This window comes from Pocillopora damicornis, chromosome 4 (assembly GCF_964200805.1).
Source record: "Pocillopora damicornis chromosome 4, jaPocDami1.2, whole genome shotgun sequence".
NCBI classification, from domain to species: domain Eukaryota; kingdom Metazoa; phylum Cnidaria; class Anthozoa; order Scleractinia; family Pocilloporidae; genus Pocillopora; species Pocillopora damicornis.
The window spans coordinates 2,180,428-2,206,572 of record NC_142673.1 but is presented as its reverse complement, the minus strand read 5'-3'; the positions used below and the strand labels follow the sequence as shown (position 1 = coordinate 2,206,572).

General features: G+C 38.3%; 5 protein-coding genes and 1 pseudogene across 7 annotated transcripts; 3 read left to right on the top strand and 3 right to left on the bottom strand.

Moving 5' to 3' along the window:
• The first annotated feature begins 436 nt into the window (after nt 1-436).
• Nucleotides 437-3,237, top strand: LOC149046453 (uncharacterized). The gene is made up of 3 exons (XM_089203406.1): nt 437-725; nt 807-892; nt 1,155-3,237. The coding sequence occupies exons 1-3, from the start codon at nt 546-548 to the stop codon at nt 1,570-1,572; spliced, it is 684 nt and encodes a 227-aa protein (XP_089059532.1). The 5' UTR covers nt 437-545; the 3' UTR covers nt 1,573-3,237.
• LOC149046452 (uncharacterized) lies at nt 1,935-4,015 on the bottom strand (annotated as a pseudogene).
• Nucleotides 4,016-5,286: 1,271 nt separating this feature from the next.
• Nucleotides 5,287-10,632, bottom strand: LOC149046451 (acyl-coenzyme A thioesterase THEM4-like). Of its 2 annotated transcripts, XM_089203404.1 has the most exons (5): nt 10,226-10,632; nt 8,641-9,637; nt 7,621-7,943; nt 6,788-6,898; nt 5,287-5,684 (listed from the first exon to the last, which is right to left on the bottom strand). In XM_089203404.1, exons 2-5 carry the CDS (start codon nt 8,932-8,934, stop codon nt 5,486-5,488), a joined length of 927 nt encoding a protein of 308 aa, XP_089059530.1. In that variant the 5' UTR covers nt 8,935-9,637; nt 10,226-10,632; the 3' UTR covers nt 5,287-5,485. The 2 variants fall into 2 exon arrangements, with proteins under 2 accessions (XP_089059530.1, XP_089059531.1); XM_089203405.1 differs by lacking the exons at nt 5,287-5,684; nt 10,226-10,632 and adding an exon at nt 5,998-6,394 and having other exon boundaries at nt 8,641-9,029.
• Nucleotides 10,633-11,087: 455 nt separating this feature from the next.
• On the bottom strand, nt 11,088-13,199 carry LOC113681591 (uncharacterized). Its single transcript, XM_027198687.2, has one exon. The coding sequence runs from the start codon at nt 12,746-12,748 to the stop codon at nt 12,239-12,241; it is 510 nt and encodes a 169-aa protein (XP_027054488.2). The 5' UTR covers nt 12,749-13,199; the 3' UTR covers nt 11,088-12,238.
• A 473-nt stretch (nt 13,200-13,672) lies between these two features.
• Nucleotides 13,673-26,083, top strand: LOC113681613 (alpha-N-acetylgalactosaminidase). 2 transcript variants are annotated; one of them, XM_089203402.1, is made up of 14 exons: nt 13,673-13,761; nt 21,098-21,167; nt 21,361-21,442; nt 21,614-21,706; nt 21,847-21,883; nt 21,990-22,054; nt 22,163-22,330; nt 22,641-22,700; nt 22,930-23,031; nt 23,520-23,594; nt 23,831-23,895; nt 24,301-24,358; nt 25,024-25,143; nt 25,769-26,082. In XM_089203402.1, the coding sequence occupies exons 2-14, from the start codon at nt 21,106-21,108 to the stop codon at nt 25,982-25,984; spliced, it is 1,203 nt and encodes a 400-aa protein (XP_089059528.1). In that variant the 5' UTR covers nt 13,673-13,761; nt 21,098-21,105; the 3' UTR covers nt 25,985-26,082. The 2 variants fall into 2 exon arrangements, with proteins under 2 accessions (XP_089059528.1, XP_027054518.2); XM_027198717.2 differs by lacking the exon at nt 13,673-13,761 and adding an exon at nt 19,549-19,717 and having other exon boundaries at nt 25,769-26,083.
• Nucleotides 15,600-17,935, top strand: LOC113681634 (uncharacterized). The gene has a single exon (XM_027198740.2). It carries the CDS (start codon nt 15,958-15,960, stop codon nt 16,663-16,665), a length of 708 nt encoding a protein of 235 aa, XP_027054541.2. The 5' UTR covers nt 15,600-15,957; the 3' UTR covers nt 16,666-17,935.
• Nucleotides 26,084-26,145: the final 62 nt, after the last annotated feature.

Genomic DNA, 26,145 nt, shown 5'->3' with positions numbered 1-26,145 from the left:
TCTTAAGATGCGCCTAGTATCGACTTATTTATGTAATAATGTAATGTAACATCATGTAACATCGGCTTACTTTGGCCTAGAGCCACCCAAAGGGCGAAGATGCTTCTATCCTATGCAAGTTCGTCTTTTTTTCCGTTGTAGTTTATACGCACAGTATAGTATCGTTAAGACTAAGATTACACTAAGGTTAAGACTAAGGTTATAAACTTGTAAACATCTTGCTACCACTAAATCCACCATGCACAACTGAACAGGGTAGGATTATGATAGCCGGTTTTTGAACCAATAAATAGAATAATAAAAAATCAGTATACAGACCATTCCTTTCATCCATAAGTTTGGGATAACATTTTAAAGTTATTGGTTGGCCCTAACTGATCAATATCGTTTCTGTAAATGTCACTATCTGTGAATCATATCATATACGCAGAGATAGAAGCATGGCCAGAAATCTGTGACAGTCAGCGGTTTGAAACGGGGGCTCGTGTATCGAAAAAAATTCCTACTACGCATGCGTTCTTGCATCAGATTACATACAGCAAATTATGGCGAGCGGCGTAAGGGATTCGAGCAAGAATAGCCGCGGTTTATTTCTTCAATTACACAATGTTTCTTCTGCGGACCTTCTTTGGGATGAAAAAAAAAGTAGAAAAAGGAAAGCTAATGTTTCTTCTGATTATTTTGCCGTGGAAAGGTTAATCTCGAGGAGGACATCACATGGAACGGTGAGTTCACAATTTGCCCTGGTCTACGATATATGTCATTAATTTTCTTACTTGCTAAAGTTTTATAATTAAAATCTTCAGGTTCAATATTTGGTGAAATGGAAGGGATACAGCGCGTTTCATAATAGTTGGGAAGATGAAGATAACTTGACTACCGATCTTATTAGGTATTTATTGTTGTATTATTTTTTTAAACTGTACTTAAATTACCATTACAATTGAACATGCTGAAATACGGAATCAACAAGAGAGATGCACTCGTATAAGTTCATTCATAGAAAGGTTTATACTTAACTAATTTTTTTTCACCAATAATACACGCAGTGATTGCTGCTTTTCTTTTTCTTCTGCCTTTGCATTGCTTTGAGTATTACTTGTTCATAGACAACCCCTCTTACAATGTTTCCATTTTCATTATTTTTCTTACAGAACTTATGACAAGCCAATTGTTGATAAAGAGAGGCTAACTCGAAACGTTGATAACCTGAGGTTATCAGTCCTCTTTATATTAAGAAGTAAATCAAGGTCTAATGCTATTTTGGACTTTGATCATGATTGTTTTCGTTTTTTGTTTTATGGTAAAAGAAGGGAGGGAAGGGAGAAGGGGTATACTTTGTTAGATAAGGATGATTTTAAAAAATGTGATTTATCAGAAAACTGGGATAGGGTTATTGATTGGAATGGGGATGGGGTAAGGGTTAAATATCCATTTAAAATTAGATTGTTTTTAGCAAAATCACCAAAAACATATTCTATTATAAATGGGAAAATTCAAGAAGATCAGAGAATGTTAATTGAGAAACTATCAATTGATTTCAGTCGCCAACCTGTAACTATTCAATCATAGATATTATAAACAGAAAGTGAAATTGAAATTAACTGTAATGGCTTTAGGGACTGTAAGGGGTTCCACCTGAATGCAAAAGCTGATAAGAATATGACCAGCAAGTGAGTTGAATGTACAAAATATACATGGCCCCTATCTAATAACCCTAGGCTTAATCCACAGTATGAATTTGCTTGAAATTGCTTTTATTTACAAAGTTAATTATAATTTTGTTGAGTTGATGTGTTTTCACTGCACTCTTTGCTTGTCATGTAGCTTTTCATGTGAGTTTGTTTATATAATTTTGAATGTGTAAGGGAGTCCCCCCTTAGAGTAACTAAAGCCATTTCATGCTCCCAGAATACTAAATATTCCATATTTTCTCATTGACAAATTTCCTCCAGTTGTTTAATTAGTTCAGCCTTGGTTTTGTTGCTGAATCCTCTCGCATTTCTCTTCTTTAATTCTTCTTTCAATTGCTTCACTGTCATATGAGAACAGCTAGTGTCAGTAGTGGTAGTGGACTCAGGGAGGGGATGTTCATTTTGAGCTTCAATAGATTGCTGGAGAGGATCTTGACTTAAATTTACTCGTGCCTTTTTTTGGTTTTCTTTAATTTCAACATCCCAGTAGCTCTCCTTGCGCTTCATGTAATTGCGTACTTCCCGCTCGTGTTCTTTAAGCTCCCACTGACGTTGCTCTTGTCGCAGAACATCTCCTGCAGAATCCCACTTGTTGGACTTTCTCAGAATTATTGCACGCGCTACATCATTGTTCTTTTCAACTCCTTGCCCTGTAAATATTTTGACTGAGTGGTCGAGCTCAAAGAACTTGGGAATGTGTGCAACCATAATGTGCATGTATGGGGTAACTCTGGCTTTCTCATACCCTTCTCTTTTGCCATTTAGACTGACAAAAAGAGAAATCCACTCTTTGGCTTTCATGAAAAATTCTGTGGGGTCTTTCTCAGGGTTCCAGTCATTGACAACTTTGTAAATTTCTGCAAACTCTGTCCAGACTGCAACCACAGTTGATGCTGTTTCTGGGTGGAGAATGCTATGTAGCTTACTGGGAAGGTCAGCTAAAAGGATCTTTTTGTCTTTTCCAAGGAGACTTGTCCAGTCATGTTTCCCGCTGCCTTTCCCATCTGCATTTCTTTGTTCCCACACATCAAAAGAAACACCACAAGATTTGATTACCCTAATAAGGCTTTTTAGGTGTAATCCTGTTGCTGCCCCCTTTTTATGGTCTAAGTCATCATCTTTATCCCAGTCAAGGCACTCCTGCACGAGATTTCCAATCAAAATATCTGTGATTCTCAGCATTAAGTGCAGCTCGTCTACCACTATATGATCCAGTGGTATATTTAGTATAGGTTGTTTATCACAACAGTAATTATCTCTGGATTTTTTAGACATTTCAAACATTTCTTTCAGTGTTCTTGCTAAGGGGGGGTGTTATAACTTGTATAGTCATTGTTGATTCTCCAGCGATCATTTTTGTGTGTTTTACACCAGGCACAAGCATAATTAGATGTTGCCCCCTTCAGTCCAAGCATCAGTAAAATAAATTTATAATCACCACCAAGATATAATTCAGTTTGAATCTCTTGGCCATCCACATTCATTTTACCTTTGGCAGTCAAGTCATTTACCTCATTGAATAAACTCTGGAATGACTCTTTTATTGTGTGGTAACTCTCGGTTCCATTGACTATGCCAAGAGTTTTGTTTCCTTTTGCAGACATTACGGACTCCCCTGTTTGCAGAATGGAAAATGAAAGTAAAATAAAATTTGAATTTCTTGTCATTCTGGCACCATCACCATTGATTTTGATTTTGATTTTATCAGTGATGGGGTCAAAGTCACTGTTTTGCTTCAGGAAATCAGAGATATGTATTTTAAACACTGTTTCAGCAGAAGTTACTTTGGCCCCTTCAAACTTAGCATTTAGAGGTTCAATTTTGCACATTTTGTTCAGTTGATCACGGCATTGTTTGACCAAGTAGGACCTTGGTAGACTATCAGTGATCATGGAAATTTCGTGGTAAAATGAATCCCCCACACAAAATTTGTCCAGTAAGAAAAGGATTTTTTCAACATTCTCTTTTTCATGTGTGGACAAGGTACTATACTTTCTTTCTCCTGCTTGTAAATCTTGACAGTTGGGTTTACTTGTTATGTTGTGAACCACATCACTGTCTGATTCTTTGACAGTTAACCCAACTAGTTCAACACCAAAGGAAGAGCAGAACCAGAGAGCAACTTCGGCTCGTGAAATAAAAGTTTTCAAGGTCCTGAACTTATTTTTCACAGTTGAAAGAGGTTTTCCCTGGTATGAACTAACTCCCACAGAATTTTCCAATGATGCAATATAATCTTCAAGCTCTTTGTTTGTTTTCTGAAAAACTTGGGTTTCATTTTCCTTTTGGTTCACTGCCAGCACCATTTCCTCATAGATTCTTTCCTTCTCCAACTCTAAATCTTCATAGGCCTTTTCCAATCTTGTAGCTCATTTTGTATGTTTTCAATTTCTTGATAGAGTTCATGTACAGGTTTTGTTTGACCCTCCATAACATGAAACTTTCGGACTCGATTATCCAACTCTTTTCTTGCCCTGCCCTTAGTTTTTTTGTAATCTAATGAAATTTTATAAGCAATATTTAACAAAGCTTCATCGATTCCATCTCGTGTATTTTCATCATCGCTAAAGGCAAAGCATTGCCCGAATGTGCACTTTTCCACCAAATCTATGTAGCTGAACCTTTTTGCCGTGGGTGAGTTTTCTGCTGCACTTGTAGAAGGAGAATTTGCCTCTATCTCTTCACATCCGCTTGACAAATCTTGACCGGAAGTGTCACGCGACAGAACGTTTCGTTCTTGAACAGTTTTATGCCATTCTCTAAAAAGAGGATAAGGAATTTCCAAAGTAAAAAGCACTCTTTTCTCTTTTTCCCTCGCCTCATATCTTAATTCCGGTTGAGTGAATTTGATTGCATCCTTAAAACGCGAGCAACATTGACTAAATTCGTCGCTCATTTTACTTGCAAATTTTCGGAGATTGTGTAACGCCATTGCACAATTTATTAAAGGCACGGTTACATAGGTCAAGTAAAGCATTTTGGGATTCAAGATGGAGGACGAAGGGCTAGAAACTACGGTTGACGGTCGACTAAAAACATGGCGTTTTCCCGAAATTTTTCTTGGGTTTTAAAAATGGCGTCACATTGAGAACTATTAAGCAGTATTTGGGCCGTTTTTCCACCAAGTTTGGAACCGATTTAGTGGCTTCAATGGCTCCTATTTTTGCACTATAAATGAAGTTTAGCATGTGAACAAATCAGTTCGATCTGGAAGAACATTCCTGTGTACCCGTGAAGTGGGTTGATTTTCGACAATTTATGCTACCTTCGGACCGTTATTAAGAAAATGTATGGCGGAGTGCGAGGATTTCTACGTCCAACAAAAATTGCTTCGGGAACCGCTTTAACACATGCAAATGCACACAGAGCACGCAGCGAAAGGTTCTACATATAATCCACTTTATTTTGCGATCTGGAAGAACTTGTCTCCTCTGGCGGTTGTAACACAGGAGCAATTATTAAAAGAAGGTTAGCTGAAAGCGCACTGTTTTCCTTGTAGTGATTTTGCGACTCGTTTGTAACCTAAGACCGAGTTCGACATCGATGCGCGTGCGTGGCGGCCATGCTGTCACGGATTTCTGGCCATGACTTCTCGTATATTTGAGGAATTTTGAAATAAACATAGATGTACAATCTTATTAGAAAATCAACCAAAAACAACAGAACTACCCGACTGTTGTACACAGTCAGTTGATTCCAATCAGGCTTCCAACAGATCTACTCTATGAATAAGGTAATTTAGCCAAGAAACTTGCAGATCCTCAACAAAGATGATGCAGAACTTTAACCTGTCATTTTTTGTCACCAAATGGATTTTTCCCTTTGTCAGCATCTTCATCCTGGGGCTGCAGTTGAATTATCAATGCATTGGAAGAACTATGTAACACTTTGCCATCTGGAGATCTTAATTCTGCCAAAGCATAAATCTTTCTTCCTTCCACTTTGTCAACCCAAGATTCAACAAGAGCAGTCGCATCAAGGAGAAGAGGACTATTTGAAGAGATGTAACAAAAATTTTAACCACATGGTCTTACAGCGTTGAGGCAGCTTACGTGGTTTTCTAGTGGTAAATCTATAATCACCACATTTCTGTTCAAACAGGACTAGTGAATGTTGGATTTTGTAAGTTGTAAGTTGCTCCAAGTGTAAGAAGTCCTGAAAAGGTCGAAAAAGGACTATTGTGTCTAATAATGATCAGCATTTTCCCGACCTTTGCAGTATAAAATCAGTCAAAGTAAATTTCTGACTTGCACACCTTAGTCACCTTGCTACACCTCTCACATCAAATCATTACAGCCCTTAATGCCATGATTTCCATTTAATTCTCAAACCACCACTCTCCAGGGTAGTTACTAAAACAAGGAATGACCTAAAATGACCTAATATGACCTTAAATGATGTAAACAATGCAGCGTCGACAAAATCTGGATCGGACCGGACCGGACCGGACCGGATTGGATCGGATTGTTCATTTCGGTTTGCGGATATTACGTGATTCACCATTTGATTTTCGGTTTTCGTCAAAAATTCAAACGGGATTTCCAAATTTTTTCCGGTTTGTCTTCGATCTAAGCGGCAATTAAGTATTAAGCGCCTCCACTGATCTCAAACAGCCGCGAAACGCAAATGTTATTGAGAGGAATGCGTAACAAAGCAAATGTCGCCAAAATAACTTCTCGTTGGTTGAATATCGTAGGGATCTGTAGGAGGTCAGAGAGAGTATATATAAACACAGTTGTACAATCAGAGTACTTTGACCAACAGAATAAGCAAGCCAGTTAGTCTGAGAAGGTTATAAGTGTTTGACTATTTGGTTTCAAGTCTGACATGCAACTTCACATGGCCAGACTGACTTTGTGAGCTTGATCAATTATTTATAAGAGTCAAAAGGCAAAGCTACAACTGTCTGGCATACGGGGCTGGTGCACATTGGTATTACAAGCCTATGTAAATAACTTAAAGCTACAACTCTTTCTAACAATGATATATCATCATTGGTAGAAATCTTCTTCTTGCTCTTTAAAGCTGAATTTCACACTTGAACTGTATTATTCAATAACTTTCTGAGATATCTTGATAAAGAAATACCCTACCTTTTGAAATCCACGGCCAAAGAAGCTGTCACACAATCAGGAAATGACTTGGACACACAAACGCCAATGGCAGAATGCATCATGGAAGCACTTGCACCACCATGTACCCATCTACAATAAGTTCAAATGTGGATATCAAATTATGAAAGCTCAATTATTCTGCCAGTTTGGTGTTTATCACCAATTTCTCTGACCTGAAACTAATTTACATGTATATGTAATTCCCTTGGATGGAACATAAACCATCTGGAGAAGCCAGGGACTTTTTGCCTCGTAAAAACTGTCCTCAGGCTTTTGATTCACTGGAGAGTACCTGTTCCCTGACCCTGAAAGTTAAACTCCACTAAATTAAGAGTGCATTGGTCCCTCCAAAAGACCAATTTTGTGATGACCCGAAGAATGGCTTGAAAGGAGTATGGAGTTTAATTTCTTGACATGAACCCTTGTTCAATGCAAAGCACCAACCTCCACCCATAAGAAAATTTTTTCATAATTTTTCCATTCTTAACCCTTTGCACCCTTACAGCAGTATGCAAAATCTCCATACAGTTCTCTATACATTTCCTAGTGAGCTAATAAGGAGAATTTGTTTAACAATCAAGAACTTCTTTAGTTGGTGATCATTTCCTTTATTCTTGTGCCCTTAATGTGTGATTCAAGGGTGATATTGTGAGGAGAAATTAGATGCTAGTCACTCCTATAGGTTAAAGGATTAAAAGACTCTTAGGCCTTTGGCCCTTGCTTCTTTTGCTTTGTTGAACACATTTCCTCACTTTCTATGTCTTGCACGAGATCACCCCCCCTCCCTCATAACTGAATGTCGCCCCACTTACCCTGGAGGTCCCTGGGTATATGATCCAAACTGAATCACTCCTTTCACCTTCTTTTCATTTTTGCTGAAGAAAAATACATATTCAAAGAATTTCCCTGGATATTCATTGACAAATGCTTTAGTGAAAAGCCTTCTTTTGCCATAATATATGGTGCTCTTGTGTTCAAGCCAGTCGCCATTTCCTTGTTCTATTAAATCACTTTTAAGTCTTTTATACAAGTCAAGAGATTCCACAGACCAAGTTTCATTGGGAGCAGAATAATTGGATGGCTCCATGTCTGCCATTTGACTGCTCTTCTCTACTTTTTCAGTTGTTAATAAATCCTGAAAGAAAAAAAATACCATCAGAAAGTTAACAACAGAATAATTGCCAGGCCAATTCATTAATTCTCGAAAAAAAAACCATGTGGGTATCATTAATCAATTAAGACCGTCCAATATTCCAAGCTCCACTCTTCCCTCTTCATCTACCCTCAGGTCGTTTCTTTGATGAAAAATTGTGTACAAAATCATAATAGGCCAATAATTTGTCGGTGATCATTAAAAGAAATTATGAAAAAAAAGACATGACTTCCGAGCTGTTTAAAAAGAACTAGATCAGAGAACATTAAAAGTTGTATGATATAAAAAGTGCAATTATTACAAGAGTATTGTTGTGCTTGGTTCAGAATTGTAAGTTTTAACAAGCATGAACTGTGTATGGCAAAATCCCTTCATCAAAAATTACATTTCCCCTTATTTCTTTGTTCCTTAATCTTAGTTAAAAAGCATTTCTACACTCAGAAATGAAGCTACAGTTATAATCAATAAAAACCAGAAACCAGAATAGACTAGCCTAGTGGAGGGTCAAAGTCCATGCCATTATTTTTCTCAAACACTGTAGCTAACTGGGTAAACCAGCACCAGCTAGAATCTTACATAATCCACCAAAATAAAGCACATTTCACAGCCGAATTCCAAAATAACCCTCCTTTAAACTTATTAAGCTATCAATAAAGAGTTTTCAATGAAGAAACAGTACCTGTGAACACCCTTGATTTACAGTGCTATAGAGTCGACATCCTGAGGACTTCTCAGTAATAGGTAGTGGTTTCACTGTGTGGCCTTTAGTAACCTTCCACAAATGAGGCGATACACCAAAATCACAGTTCAAATATGATGCTTGTGTAACAACCTTTGGGTTCAAATAGGGCAAATTCCTCTTAAAACCCTGGTGAACTTCAACTTTACTAAGAGCATTTGAAACATTGGGCCTCTGTCGACTGATGAATCGAGACAAAGGGTGAAGTGCCAAGCGGTTTGCATGGCTTGTCATTTCGAGATCAAATAATCTACCGAGCACGTCTATAGGACCGAAAGAGAGCTGAAGCCATTTGTGTTAAAAACTACGACAATGAGAATCAAAAGTCCAAACTGAGGAAAATTTAACCTGTGTTACATCAGATGATTGCAAGCAGGTAAGAATGTGTAATTTGAATTATTTCTTAAATTGGAAATTATCAAATTTATATAAACTTGCTTTACTTGATTTGAACTCACTTCTTATCTCAACTAAACTATCCTTTGATTTATTTGTCATCAGTGTACGAAAAGGAAAGTCTCCCCCCTCCTTCCCTCACCATATCATGCTGTTTTCTACTGCACTTTGTTACAACTGAACGCCTGAAGCAGGCTAAAGACAGAAGACCAGCAGATCATCAAAAACTTTTCGGGTGTCTCGATTGTTCATGTTTTACTCCTTACAAGAAATTTCCAACTCATTTAGTGAGATTTCTCATTCATTCGTTCTTTGTTTGGGAAAACACAGTAATCAGTTTATTGCGTTCTCTTTATCTTTTTTTCCCTCTCTCTGCAATACACAAACAAGTTTGTCCTTTGCGTGACCCACCCACAACCATAATACTTGTATTAGTCTGTCACCAAGTTAGGATAACCAGTAAAAGGTATGTAAATTAATCCACTCGGCACTAATCTTGGATAACGTATCGTCATCGATCCATCTCTCAGCAATTTCTACCCTGGAGAAATGTAGCAAAACGTAAACCCAAGGAAGGCAACAGGTTTTTTTGTCAAGAGCTGTTTTTAATACGCGATTTGAGATCTTGTTTGTACGATGGCTCATGGAGGACATGCCACATTTTTTTTTCATTGTGCGATAAAATCAAAACATCGCGCGATAAATGAAAATTATCGCGCGATAACTAATAAATTATTGCGCGATAAATGAAAAATCAGAGTGCAATAAATAGAGAATAATAGATGGGCGCGCGTAGATGTGAAATTTCTGTTCGAGTGTTTAACTCAATAGCTCACAAGTGAACGCAGCGAACGAGTGGGATGTTGAGTTGAACACAAAAAGAGAAATTCCATATCTACAAGCAACCATGTATTATTTTGTTTATGATAGAAACACAATAGCCCTTTACTGACAAGGAAAGTCGTCTTCAATAATGAATGAAAATAAATGAATCGACAATCCCCGAATAACAATCGTAGAGTACGTTGGCGCTAACTCGATGAGAAAATGTGTCGAACCATGATTACAAAATCAACAATGGTTGTAATTTTCAATTTACAAAATTCTCATTTATTGACTTTGTCCTTACCGACAGAAGAAGTTTTTCAGGTAAACGGCCAAAATCGGCCAGTGGCAAATCCTCCAGTTGTCAATTTTGATTCTCAGCCGAGAGAAATGGTAACACCAAAGCCACTGAATACGTAACTTTCGGTTTTTCTTTTAGTATATTGGTTTTCCTCCCCTTCTTGAGTATGAACCTCACTGTTTGTCAGCGATACGGAATTTTAAGTGTTTTAGCCGCCATAATTCGAGAAAGCTCCGACAAACAACTTGTACTGAGAATCGTGAAAACTTTGACATTCATTTATCAACCTGACAGAGGGGCACCAAAGGCGGGTGACGTGTCAGCTGATTGGCTATATCAACGCACGTGAAAAAATACGATATTTTTTCACGTGTGTTGTTGCAGCTTTTCTCAGGGCCAGAAGTCCCTGTATAACACCGCAGTTTTATTGATAAATTACAATATTACTATTGAATTAAACACTCGACGAGAAATTCTATACCCATGCATTATTCTCTATGTAACATCATGTAACATCGGCTTACTTTGGCCTTGAGCCAACCAGAGGGCGAAGATGCTTATATCCTGTGCAAATTTGTCCTTTTCTGTCAGCAGCAGCGCCCTCACGCATACCGGCCCTGATCGCTTTTTCAGGAAAAACGACGACATAGTAATCGGACTCAGGGGAGTCCAATTTGGTTTGTAATATACGAGTAGTTAACAAAATCACTAATCACGAGTATGATTATAATAATATTAAAAGTCATGATGATGATAATAATAGTACCATTAAGAATGACGATACACTATCGATATTTAAGAATGATAGCCCATATAACCCTTCAGTCTTAGGACTAAAATGCAAATCAAAATACTCAGACAAGAATAACAATACCATAATTATTTAATAAATTATAGTACGCTTTTAGTATAAGGGTTGATATAAAGAGGAAGTGCTCATGAAGCAGCTGCATCTTTGAGATTTCTGAACTAGAGCAGTTACCTAATATTTTCGTATGAAGAGACATCAATACACTGAAAACTAAAAACCGAGAACTCAAAAGCAAAACGATGCAGATGAAGACCGACCGTTCTTAGAGAACGTTCGTGTGGGTTAAACTGAATTTAGTGAGATGAGTCGCCCCGACTTCTTTCGCGGAGGAAAACGACATCTTTGGTTTTACAGCTCAAGACATTTTATCTAGTTTAATTTTTGATTTTGGATAATTATGTGTCTGCGTTAAACTGATAACAGTTAAAAGTAAATTTCCAACACTGCCCTTCCCACTTCCAACTTTGTGACACGAGTTACGGTATTTTTCCTCATGCTCGCTGTTTACTCAGAGACTTACTAACTTTTAAGGAACGTGACGGAATTTTGATAAAGATTTGTTGAAAATTACTAAGGCAGATACTCTTACAAAAAAGTGAGCTTTTTTCGATGTTTGTTATGACGATGGTTTCATGAATTACTTTCAAAACAACGTAAACGTGATCTTGGTCGTGTTTACAAACTATGTTTAGAAGATTTGCAGTAACAACAAGCACAGCATGAAATCATGTTTTGACAACTCGATAATTACTAAACGCGAGTTAAATTTACAGTCAACAAGTTAAGGATGTAATCCAATCCAATTTTTAGCATTTTTTGACATGAAAATAACTCGTACTAATAACAACGGCAAATCTGCGAAATAAACCAATGTATTTTAAGTTTATCCTCTGAACTTGAAAAGAGTCGTTCTTGAAGATGTTACTACATTGTCATACAACGTCAGTCTAGAGAGAAAAATGACCCAATCGCTCCAAGGAGTTGAAGAAAGCTAATATCTATGAAAGACCCCACGTATCATTACAATTCTAAGGCATCGATGCACTTATTTGCTCAGATCAGTCCTGCGAAGACAGTATCCACTACTTAATGAATATCGATGGTATCTAATGATATCTACTAACGGAAATTTCTACACCAAGACATAACCATAGCCGTTTTCTTTTTCAAAGTAGTGCTAAGTTCTTACTTCCTTCCATCTGTCGCTACTCAATAGTCATGGCTCTCTTTCTCCCGTGTGATAAATTCTTGTCTATGAATCCGTCTCGAATGTGGTTGATGTTGGCGCCTTTTTCGATCAGGAAGCTTGCACAGTCAAATTCTCCCTCGTTGACCGCAGCGTCCAAGGGTGAGGAGCCATCTTTATCCCGCACGTCTAGCTGTGCTCCTTTCATGACAAGATATTGGAGGCTTTCAAGGCTTCCCGAGCAGGCAGCCCGATGTAACGGGTAAACTCCATCGAGACCCGCCTGGTTGATATCCACGTTCGATCCTTCCACTACGCTTTTCAGTGTGTCCACGTCATTGTGTGTTGCGGCCCATTGCAGCAAAACTTGAGGATCGAGCGACAAACTTCGTTTCCTCCTAACAGACTTTTCGTCAGTTGTTAATGAATCTTTATCTCGTAACATCGCTGTCCTATCCTCGCTTATTTTCCTCGAAATGCTTCTGGAAGTAGAAACTTTAAGTACGCTTTTACACATCAAGGAAGACATCTTGACTTACTAAGAACGTGTCTAAGATTTTTTTTTAACACGGCTAATGCCTTCAAGATTTAAACAATTTTAGTACGCTTAATTGTTTTCCATCTAAAGTTTCATTTCCTGCGGGCAGATTATTGTTATTTCTTCTGTTGTATTAGCGTGGCTTTGCATCTGGGTGATTCCTAGCTGATTTAATTCACGCTTCAACACAACTTTTAGAAGAAAAACATAATTCATAAACAAAACAAGTCCTGGCATTGAAAGGATAAGCCATCTTCTGAATATGCCTTAGATATGTTAGAAGGGGATACTTATCCTTTTCGTCGTCTTTCTTTGAGATTGTCGCCTATCGATATCAAAAACAGTGAAAGGTCAAATAATTCTTAAATATCTGCTCTCTGCCAAAAATAACTGTTAATTTATCAGAAAAAAAGGAAGATCAGTATAGTTTAACCGTAATACGAAAACCATTTAAGGTGAGGGGAGTGCCCCGGCCTCCTCTATGCAAAAAGATTATCCTAAGCTGTTCACAAATTACAAGATATGACTATTTTGGTCCTTTTAAATGACAGTGCGTATTAAACGAAAACTCACTAGAAACTGTGCAAATAATCCTCAGTTATCTTCAATAAATACGATGAAGAGAGGACGAGAAAAAAACTTTACCAAAACGTGTCGGTAGATACAAAACTAAGCAACTTAAAATTTTAAGGTAAAGGGTTTTTTTTAAGACTGACTAAGCGAATACGCGGCACCATAATAATTTACTCAAACTTGATGGCGATTAATTGACACAAGTGACGTCCGACTAAGTGCGAGCGTAATCTCCCGGGGGATTCAAAAAATTGAAAAAACAAACAGACAGCAGAAGTAATTCGTCTGTGAGAAAGGACTACAGAATAGAGAGGTTAAATATTGCAAAGGTTAAGCCAGGAGGACAAATAAGCAGTTCGGAGCACAATGAACCCCATAATTAACTCCGTTTTTGAAGTTATCAACACAGTCTGGGAGTCCTACGTACAATCGTAAGTTTCCTTTGATAGATAACATTGAGCGAGAGCTCCATCATAGATAAGTTTCACTATCATGCAAAATCTTGGCCGATATCCGGAATATCCCTTTAATCGATCATAACCCCCTTCAACGGATCTTATCGGATGAAGCTTAACCGCGACAACTTCAGAGCCGCCACAATATTTTCCTCCTGATACCCGACCACAGCTGACCACATGTTTCTGTTGCGTGTTTTCGCGGTTTTGTAATGTAGAACTGCGGTTTCCAAAATCAACACACCCCACTTTCCTGATCGCTTCCGCCATTAACTCTTCTGTGAAGCTAAGGAATGTAGAATAAGTTCAGTTATCGAGTGCTCGCACGTGCGTTACAAAATGTTGTTCGGTTCATAGAAATATTTGCCTAATAAAAATTATAATCGAACTGCATGCATTTTGCACATGTTTAAACCTTAAGGCAATTTTCAAGTTTTTTCTTTTGGTGGACCCCCGCAACTCTTTTGCCTTCACATTTCGATGTCCTAGGAGTTCGGGTCATTTATTATTGCAGATTATCAAATTGCTTCACAATCTTAGATAAAACTGATATTTTGCCGGGTTCTCCTGAGCTTTGTCGAGTTCGTGGTCAAAAGGTAGAGATAATCTGCATCAGACAGGTTTTGGGTTCCATTGGAAGATCGAAATCTTCAAGAGCTACGATAGAATGTCGGGGGGGATCTAGGAGTCCTTGATGAAGGGTGGAGAGAGAGGAGTTCAAACGATGATTCAGAAAACACAGAATGCATTTTTTGCAACATAAATTGCAGTGTTTTACAAGGATTTCCACTTGAGAAAAGCCGCAATTGCACACGTGTGATATACTGATAATTTTTTACGGGTGTTTGATAATGCCAATCAGATATGGAATTTCCCTTTTTCTGGCCCGGTTGTTCGAAGATCAGATAACGCTATCCACTGGATAAATCGCTATCTGGGCCCAGTTGTATAGAGGTTGGATAATAACGTTACCCAACGGATAAATCGCTATCCGGTAGATAAGTGATAGCAGAACGTATAGCGTTATCCACTGGATAGAGTTTTATCCAATGAATAGCGCTATCCAACCTTCGAACAACTGGGGCCTGGCTAACTCTATCCGATAGATAACGCCATATGTTTTGCTATCACTTATCTGCCGGATAGCGATTTATCCGTTGGGTAGCGTTATCCACCCTCTATACAACTGGGTCCTGGTGGATAACTCTACATGTTTTGCTATCATTTCCGCCCTTTATATAACTAGGCCCTGTTCAACTCGAAGAGAAAGTCCATATCTAGCACGCCTATGTATCATTTTCTATTTCCCGGCTCTAGAGCTTAAATAAGCCAAGAAATTGATATTTCAAAATAAGTAAATTTTAAACACTTCAAGTACGAGTTAAGTAGTGATGAGCAATCTCGTCGTTGAACGAATTGAGGATTAAGACCCGGATTGATGAAGCGTCTAGGACTTGGGGATCCGGAATCCCCAGACTCCCCCCCTCCCCCCCCTTTAGATTCGCCTTTGGATTTTTGCTCAGCGGCATGAAATATCCACGTCAACGTCATAGGGAAAGAACAAATAGCCTTCAGTCTCCTTAATGACGCAAATTACAAAACAAACCATAACGCGTACTCTCCTTTGTTTGTTAAACTAATATCTCACACGGTTGCGAGCCAATTAAATTGTATATAGCTGACGATAAACGCATCGCACAGTGGAGATCCAAATAAATTGAAAGAGCTCCAAACAATGTGACAGATTTTGAAAGATAATATATATGTTTCGCTCCAAGGCATGACAAAAAAAGCAATTATAACCAGCCATTGAAAACAAAGTCGGAAAGTTTGTTGAAGAAAAAAAAAGAAATTATTAAGTAATTCTTTAACAAAAATAAATATACAAGAGGTCAACGGATTTGTGAAAGGAAAGGATCTTTTAAGCAGGGTCAGAAAGTTCGCTGACCTGTGAAAGACCGCAGGAATTTTTAAATTAGTCTAAAGTCAACCATGATCAAAGATAGCGAAAGAAAACAAGCTCTTAATTGAATACAACCATGACGTCTTTAAAACCTGATTTATCAACGCAGAATATTGGAATTTTTTAGTCAAGGACTGCCTTTAGGCGTTGGAAGGTGAAACTTGTGGAAACGGGCAAAACTAGAGCAACATTTAACTGCATCCAACGAAATGTGCACAGCCAAAAATTTCATCAAAACAAATCCGCTTACAGGAAATGAAACTCTAGAAGCCAAAACATTATCTACATCAACCCGTGAGGGCTCAAAAGACACGGAGACACCAGATATTCGCGTGCAATCTTGGAAGTCAACAGATGAAAGCAAGAACACACGCGCTGATCTGTACCATCTTGGAATAGAAATGTGTTCTGCCACAAAGACTGCGTTAAAATTTCCAACAAGAAACACTGTGTTCAGGAGAATCAGCGAAGAGAGAATGGCGGCGCAAAAAGACGATGGAAAACTGAAGCCAGAAGATAAGTCGGCCAGGAGAAGAAAGCAAAGCTTGTCGCTAGATCCACAACTATTACTCCAGTGGGCTGCGACTTACAATGATGTTGATACCTTAAAAAATGTAGTGGAAGGTACGAAAGTCGACCTTAATGCTCCAGGAGTCGATGGGTCGTATGCCTTGCACCGAGCTGCAAGCACAGGGAGCTTTGAGTGTCTTCAGTACCTCGTGACAAAAGGTGCGCAGTTAGAAGTTCGCGACAAAGAAGGATCCTCGCCGCTGGATGCCGCGGTTTACGAAGGAGAATTTGACTGCGCGCGCTTTCTAATCGAAAAAGGCGCGAGTATAAGTCACATAAAGGACGGATTTACAGACAGGAATCTGGTTAAGATACGAGGACGAGAGCGAGCCATGACTTTCATGTAGCCGGCACACAACATCATTCATGGTGAAAGTTGCGTTGCAGTTCCAGGGAGAAGTGTTCTTGACATTTTGTCCTCGCTTGGATCAGTGAATGAAATCTGCCTCGCCGTTACTAGTTCAAGTTGAACATTGATCAAATAATTGATTACTTGGAAAGTAATCGACATGAAGCTGTATCGAGGAAGAGTTTTCTGAAATCTGAAGTTTTTGTAGTTCGCACATTGAATTTGACTACAGCTGCGTCAATGACATTGGCGCTCTCGAAGACACATGTGAGAACTGTTGGCTCATCATTTTCTCTACTGTTCTGATTACTCGCTCTAAAGTGCTTCAGTTGACTAATATGTCTAAACTGAGTCGAGGATAGCGAGGATAGCGAGGATAGCAAGGATAGCACGATTCACGATTAAACTTGGAAAAAACAGTTTGGATAATTATTTTTTAGAGTTATCCATGGATCATTCGCATGGCACTACAGGTTTCGTTTTGAAGGAACTATCTATCTTTTGGTTGAAAGCGTGAAACAAAAACCTGTGCTTAATGAAAAAATTAAAATTGCGAATGGAAATATAAAAAACTACTTAAGTTGATAACTGTCATTCAGCTATAAAAGCCACCGGGGTAATAGGGTTTCGAATGTTAAAATTACTATCATGATCGTACTCGCAACTTGAGACCTTACATGTAAGATACAAATGATCGTTATTATAAAAGGTGCGTTAGTTTCTCATAGATTTCGGATATGTGTGACCCTGTGTGGCGTTCTGTGATGAGAAAAAGCCTGATTTATGGCATTTTAATTTTCCTGAACTCACTTCGTTGATTCTGATCTTAATTTGTTTGTCTTGTTTGTAATCTCGTTGTCAGTCATCATTCCAACGAAGTTGATTACTAGTGTCAACAGACAGCTACAGAGGGTTTGTTTAGAACTTCCTTATGCTTAAAGAACGGTTATCCGTATTACGAAGCATATTGGAAGCGTGTTAATCAAGTTTCTCAGTTTTCACGCGAATCAGCGGCCTAGTATTGACATGAAGACGCTTTTGTCCGCCTACACAATGAAAGAGAAAAAAAAGTTCAGACGTACTGGATTTCAACGCTTGACTGAGTCAAATTACCAATTCACCCGCAAGCAAGCGGCTAGTTGCCCGAATTAGCGGCAAGGAGAAGCAATGCATGATATAGTTAGGGACTGTTAAATAGTTGTTATCGAGAGAAATGTTCTATATGACAAATGTGTCAGGTCGAATAAAGCCACAAAGCTGTAGGTCGATGATGCATATTTCACTGATGAATCCAATTAATGAACATGTGTTTCTATTTGTGTTTTGTGTTGTTCTTAAACAGGAACAATAGTCGACCTGTGCCACTTAACCTACATTAAAGCACTTCATATACACATATCTTAATTATAACGGCGCATAATGCCAAGGCCGGCGGAACAGCCTCTTTAAACAAGGAACATATTGGCCATGGAAGACACATCATACAATAGCCCCAACACCTTTTTCGGTCTTAACTCGACCAGTTAGGAGCGGTCATTCTCTCAGACAATAGCTTTACTTTTCTTTTCTTTTTTTTCTATACCAAACTCTTACTTTTATATAGCCTTGCCTTATGGCGAATTGAATAGCGCTGGTAGGAATGTACCGGTGAGAGTCGAGAAGCAGACCACCACCCCCTCCCTGATATAACTAATTGGCGAGTCAGGTTCGTTCTTGCAAACTCTCTTGAAACTAAATCCAATGAAGTGACTAAAAGCGCTCTTCATATTGAAAATAATACTGAACTAAGAACCATGTTGGTCGGTTGAATGTGTGCAGGACGATAGTTTGACAAAAACACCTCTGCATGGAAGAGCGACACTACTCAATATATCTGAGCACATAGTTGCCAACTATGCAAACTGTTTCTCAGGGGAGAACCATTTTCGTTTCTGTTTGAGAACCAGATTATTAAGAAACCTTATTTTATCGTGCAGAGATATAAATAGATCTTCGCTGACACTAACCTAATGTTGATACTTAAGGATTTCAACAACGCAGAGTATTCCAGTTTTGATCCCTCTCTCTCACATTTCAAAAGCGATGAATTGAATATTTTCAGGGCAAAATGGATGCAGTATGTCCTGACGTTATTTTGCAAAATTTCACTTAAAATTTCACAAACAAGCTATAATACAACCATCTGAACAAATAAGATCTACAGTACTATGCAGTTACAGACCTCTTGCAACTGTGGTGATAGAGAGATATGCATCAGCTAACAGAACATGTATTCATCAGCCAGAAGAACATGTCTTCATGATTGTAAAGATACGACTGATTTAGCTTCTCTGAAACTCCGCCAACGGTTGACAGGATTTCATTAGCGACAAATTAGCTTGAGGGTTTTCTTGGCTAATCAGATGATAGATTATTTAATGAGCAGTTTATTTTCTGGAACCACAACTGACATAAACGATTTTCCCCTAGTTAATTTTCTTTTTGGAAAACCGACTGAATCGAGTCCAGTGACTTCCCAGACGTCTTCCCACAAATCATGAACATCCACTTCACAATTGATCACCAGTAACCTTAGCAATAAAATCGGACCCGAGGACCCGGAGGTCATGAGCCCGCTGTCACAGTCAGTCGCTATAACAACTAATTGAATCAAAATTTGCCATGATTGACTGTAAAAGGCCTGCATGCATTTAAGACAACTAGCTTGATAAAAATGACAAAAACCGGCGTAGTAAATGACACTCAGCGATTCTCGCTCTTTCGCCTTAGAAGGTGCGCGAATGAACCAAAAAAAATAATAATAATACGAAGAAGCATCAGCCTTTTTATGGAAACACGGATGAATTTATTTAATTTACTGGTAATGCTTAGCAATAATTTTGTTCTGAGGTCACGGTGCATTAGCTCTTAGTAAACAACTCTAGCATTTGTAACAAAACAGCTCTTAAAAGCAATGCCCGCTTTGAGCGAAGCAGTGTTCCTATGTCTATTTTCGACGATTTTACAACAAGTCTGCTCGCTGAATAATGGTCTTGCAATAACTCCACCAAGTAAGTAGTTAGTTTTTGTAGCCTGCAACTGCTAAAGAAACTAAATTTCACAAAAAATTATAAACAATTCAATATTTCTCGAGGCAGAATTCAGACCTGGTCATGAATAATTTTGTTCAAATTCTGGCAATCGTTTGCTAAAATTATTGCATTTTACCTCGGTTTCCCAGTCTACACGACCTTGCTATCATGACCTTGTTTTTCTATGTTTGTAAAATTCGATTCTCCCTTTATTATTTCATTTCATAATTTATCGCCATTTTACTTGGTGACAATGCGTTCTTTATCCCTGTTTGGTACCTGTTAGACCTGTCGAGAGATCAGTAAATATTGATGGAAGAAAACATTTTTTTCCGTGGTTGACTCACAACAAGATAATAATTTGATCTCAGTAAATGCACATCTCGCGCTACATTTGTTGTTGTAAGCTGATCTTTGGTATTTAAAAAAGACATGATTTACACAGATAGGCAAAATCTTTTTAGCGACAAAGTGAACCAAAATAAAAGCCGATTGAATAAAATATTTCGAAGCGAATATCGATGGTGTTCACCGACGAGAGAAATGCTAGCGTAAGTTTAAAAAATTCGCAATTTAGAAAGATTTTCAGTGAAGCTCATGTTAGATCCTTTGAATTTGCTGATTAGGGTACATAGTTGGAGAGCCGTGAGAACGAACGAAGGTCTAATTTGTCATCACCTAGCAACAACTCATCAACCTTGTCCCTAAGGCACCTCCCCTTTTTGAGGGGGAAGTACCTTAGGTACGAGGTTAAGAAGTGTTATGGAGACCGCTGGCTGAGAATTCGTGTTTTTTACGGGCATGAACCTTTTTTCTCGGTATCAGTCGATTGACACTGAACCTAATAAGAGAAAATATCTTAGTTATCATATGAGATCACAATTTTTTTATGACAAAACGCTGTATCAAAGAATCCTTCCCTTTTCACAGGGAAGGACATTCTTCAACAGGCATACTTGATAGTTCTCCAGTTACACACCAAATTTAGAAATATTACAGCTAGACGGGTTTATCAAAATTCCAGAGTTCACTGAACTCACCCACGAGTCATTGATCAAGTCAAGAATGCATGATTTTTAGTGCAAGAGCTGAATAGCTTTGATAATTACTTCGTATACTATGAAAATAGTTACTTATGGCGTACTCTTCCATCTTAGCCAGTTTGAATTAACATCACGTTTCTCCGTTGTGTAAGGCATGTGAGTATGCATGGAGCGATCATTGTTAGATGATTTCTCTGACGTCATCTGTGTTCCTGTTGTCCGAAATTGAGATTCAAACGAGAAGAACCTTTAGACTATCTTCTCTTGGCGTAAAATCAAATTAATATTGAGAAATTTTTATGTATGTTTATTCCAGTGGGATGGATGTCGTGGGAGAGATTTCGCTGTGTTACAGATTGCGAGAAGGATCCTAAAAACTGCATTAGGTAAAACTCGGGCAACTAAAGATGTTTTGAACAAATGAATCGAGACTATTGAACACGATAGCTTACGTTCACTACTTGCAATGCGCCATAATTCCTGTTTACAAAAACCAAAATTTGCTTAATTGATTAATTGATTGCTTTATTGACTGGTTAATAGACCGATTTATTGATTGATTGATTGATCTGACTGCAGTGAAAGACTTTACATGGAAATGGCAGATGCAATGTACTTTGGTGGTTACAGCAATGTTGGCTATAAATATATCTGCATTGATGTAAGTAATCCACCTGCTAATTAACAATTACCACCCATACTTTAGTTTTCGCTCTTGACTCTATCGCTTTATCTTTTGCACCTAATGCTTGGTTTTTCAGATTTTAGGTTTCCTTTGTAACCTTAATTTCCATTTCTTTGTGCTCTCTTCAATTACTTTCTGTGCGCCTAGGACTGCTGGACAGATATGAATCGAACTAAAGACGGTCGCCTGCAAGCGGATCCAAAACGTTTCCCAAACGGAATTAAAAAGCTGGCAGATTACGTATGTAGAGCAATATGTTTTACGTCATATCACTTGTCTCTGATTCTTCTGATTTCATGATATATTCATTGGAGTTGTTGTCGAAGAAGGTCATTCCTCCTCGAGGCTTATGCAGATTTACACTTTGATGATATTTTCAGGTTCATGCAAGGGGACTTAAGTTAGGAATCTATGCAGGTACCGGCCTTGGTCCTTTATAATTCACTTATCTTGAAACTTCCTGTTTTTCCGGACTTGTCGTCAGATCAGTCTGTAACCTTCTGATTTCTTTGAATGATTTCAGATTATGGAACCAAGACATGCGCAGGCTACCCAGGGAGTATTCATCATATAAAGAAAGATGCACAGGTTTCTGCATCAGTTGAAAAGATCGCACTCTAAAATTCACTTTTTTTTTTTTTCTCGTTCAGTGGGCAAATAATTTTATTGTCACTTTAAGTTGGTATTTCTTTTCAGACATTTGCAGATTGGGGAGTAGATTACCTCAAGTTAGATGGTTGTTATGCAAACCCCAAAGAGATGGACAAAGGATACCCAAAGTTTGCCAAGGCACTGAATAAGACAGGCCGCCCCATAGTGTTTTCATGTAGTTGGCCTGCTTACCAAGTCTTCATGGGCATGAAAGTGTGTATAACATTGTTTCTAACGATGCAAGTTTTGTTTAAAAAGTGGTTTGCACCAATCTAAGGTCATTAGCTCGTCTTCGTTTTGATTTTGTTTTTGTAAAGCGTGCATAGGGGCTGAAAGTTTTACGGGTTTGATCATGGTGAAAGCCAAAAAAAGGGATGCAAAATCGAAAAAAGGCTCATGATAACTTTCCTTCCATGAATCATCTCTAATGCTACATCACAGCTAATGTAATAATGTTATTCGGGTGCTGGGCTGTGGCGTAAGATCAAAACTTGAAATGCGTGTTTTGTATATTAATTTTTAGCCCAACTACAAGAAGATCGCGAAACATTGCAATCTATGGAGAAATTATGGTGATATACAGGTAAAAGTAAAATTAATAACGCGTATTGCCGCGATGATTCACTTTTCTTTGCGATTTGGGGGGAAAAGGGTTAACATACATGTTAGATTTCTCCTTCCTTCCTGTAGGATATATCGAATTAGACATATTTCGAATTTAAAACTTTATAGGCTGAATTTTAATCTTAGATCTTCAAATCATGGTTACTGATGTTATAGGGCACTTAAAATTATCGGCTTTTAAATTGCAGGATTCATTCCAGAGTTTGGTAGACATTTTCAGTTGGTATGGAGACAACCAAGATGACATGATACCTGTGGCAGGCAGTGGAAACTGGAACGACCCTGATATGGTCAGTGGACTCTCACTGAAATGCATGCGAACTCAGTGTGTCTCCCTGTACCATCAATCCTCTCTCCAGACTTCTCTCTTTGATCCACGCGACATCAGCAGATTTATATCTTTATTTTGCAAGTTTAGCTATAAGAAAATTGCAAAAGAAACACGACTTTAAATCGACATAGAAATGGCTCACTTTTTCATGTTTGCCCTTTACTTTTCTACATTTTCTATATTTTGACCGTACCGCAATCGATGTGCCTGAAAATCTAACCATTCTGTTGTTATAAAACAAATTGTTTTGATTTTTCTTTTGTGAATGGTGTAATGATCAGTTTATTCTCCATGAAACGAGATCCAGATTCTGCCAAACCCAACCCATACCATACTCTGGCACGAGAAAACATGAGCTTTTCATCAGTTAGTTAATTGAGAGCATAAGAACTATCGTGTTTCTTGTTTAAACCTGCATGAGTGACATGTTCCGGTTCTATCTTTCAGCTGATTATCGGAAACTTTGGTCTCAGTTATGAACAGGCAAAGCTACAGTTTGCTCTTTGGGCCATATTGGCATCTGTGAGTATCCCCAGCGACGGGAACAGTCCCTCGTGAACGAATTCGTTTTTACTGTTATAACAATGTTTTTTTTTTCATTTTTCTTTCTCGGGAATAAGGAATGATAGTAGTAATGACTTATTGATGGCATGGGAGCAAACAGCCAGTGGCCACCCCTGCATAGTTTTTTTCAACTGAGTCTCTTCGACAGTAATTCATGTTTACAAATCAATTCTTTACATGATTTTCGTCATCAGCCCTTGCTTATGTCCAACGACTTGCGTGACATTGATGCCAGATCCAGAGGAATTCTTCTGAACACGTAAGTCACGTGCACTGTCACTGGCACTACAAAACTCAGCATTTCATTGTTTTAACAAATTAAGTTCTCTGCATTGTAACATCTAAACCATGGTATCATTTTTGTTACTTCTCAAAGGCTAACACGCCCACGAGTCAACGAAAACGATGTAGACCCGTTTTATTGCTTCCAGAAATATCCTTGTGCTTTCCTAGTAAAATTCTTCTTCGTTACTGCGGAGGGGAATATCTCATTATGAATCGGCGACTGGTCACTTGAGTTAGAAAAGAATGGAGACAGAACGGAATGCAGACAGAGCCAGGAATCCGCTAATAAACTAACCAACAAAAAATTTACCACACATTCCAATAAACCCATTTTTTACTCCTAATGCAATTAGGCCCAAATTTGATATATATCTTATAGAGAAATAATCGCTGTAAACCAAGACAAGCTCGGAAAACAAGGCAAGCGAGTGGTTCAGGTAAAGCGAAACTCAATATAACCAGTAATTTTGAGCAGAAAGTTGCCTACGTCTAGACGAGTCGTTTTCAAGCTTCTATAACCTCAAAACATACGGAATTACAACGTCTTTCTTCTCCACCTGAAAGATGCCTTCAACACGATTGCTTGAAATGCTAAGCTGCTATGACCAATTGGGACAATTGTTTTAATAATTTTTTTTGCAAGAGTATGGGACAAACGAAAAAATCTGGGTAACCTACGAGGATTCAAACCTCAGGAACTTTCTATTTCGCCGTCGGATCGGTACACTCTCATTAAGTTACAGGCTGTTTATCGGGTTCATAGGCAACAAGCGTTAATCCTGCATACTGCCAGATTCTGGCTGCAATATCAAAAGCTGCTGATTACGTAGCTCAAAGTTTGATATCCTGCTAATAGTTAACCTTTCTAACCCCCATGAGTGACCAAGATAGAATGTCTCCTCACAATAACAATAGAATATCAAGCAGACGAGTAGTGAGAATAAAAACAAACACTAATTAGGAGATTACAAGTTGATCCAATACCAAATTCTCGAAACTAACATCAAAAGAACTATATGGCAGACAGTAAGGAGAATTGCTAATGAGATCTTGGGAGTTAAAGGGTTTACTGATCGAAGTGGCTTTATTTTCTTTCCGATAGAACAAAAAATCGTTTACGGAAGTATGGGTACGACCCTTGTCAGACTGCGGAAGTGTAGCTGTGGTCCTTCTAAGCCTGAGATCAGATCTACCGTCTGATGTGGAAGCCTCGTTCTCTGACGTAAGAATCCATCCTCTATCCTCTTCTGAAGCTCATTGTCAGAAAATACCAAATTTAGCTTTGATTACCTTAAAAACACTGCACAAACGATGATGTTTCCCAAGTGTATATGATACGTGCCTTCTCTTTGGGTAAAAATATGCCGAGTGTGTATCCTTCTTATGGAGAAAGTACTTTCAAGAATTTGCCACCTTTTTTATCATAGCTTATTTTCACCAATACTAAATTTAGATCTTCACTCTCGCTGTACACTCCCACCTAAAATAATGTAATATTTTCCGACCTATTACGATTCGAATTCCCCCCTGACAATAGGCCCTCATGGGTGTATCAGGATATCCTGCACCCTTATTTATTTAATCTACTTCTGTATTTTTTTTCTGACGTTTTTAAATAATGGGTCGAAACAAAGATTGTTGATTAGTGGGGTATCAGGATACAGGACGACCATTCCGTAGGGAACATCCCCTACCGTGACCAAATCGATATCCCGACAAAAAAAATGTTCACTAACTCACTCCTCTCGTGAACTAGGATGCTTAGAAAAAATCCTGGGGTACGTCCTCCCACGTTCCCAACCCCAGTCATCACACGTGCTAAGCCAACTGTTTCTATTCAAACGCAGGTCGGAATTTCAACAAAAAGTGCTTGTGCACGTGACCTGTTTGCTCATCAGCAGCTAGGAATGTACAACGAATCATTTACAGCCAGAGTGAACCCTAGTGGGGTGGCCATGGTGAAACTGACGCCAATCTGCGAAAAGAAAAAAAAATCACTCAAAAAGAAAAGAGGAAAAGGAAAAGAAAGTCATAAAAGGAGTTGCTGCATAATCAGTTGTTGATATAATTTACTATCACGAATATCTTGATTTGAGTTTCCTAATTCATTTTATTATTGCAACGAATAAAGTGCTATGAAAAAATCCGTTTGAAATGTTTTCTTACCTTACATCACTTTTTTCCGGTCTATAGCCAAAAAGGGAAAAAAATTTAAATAATTCAC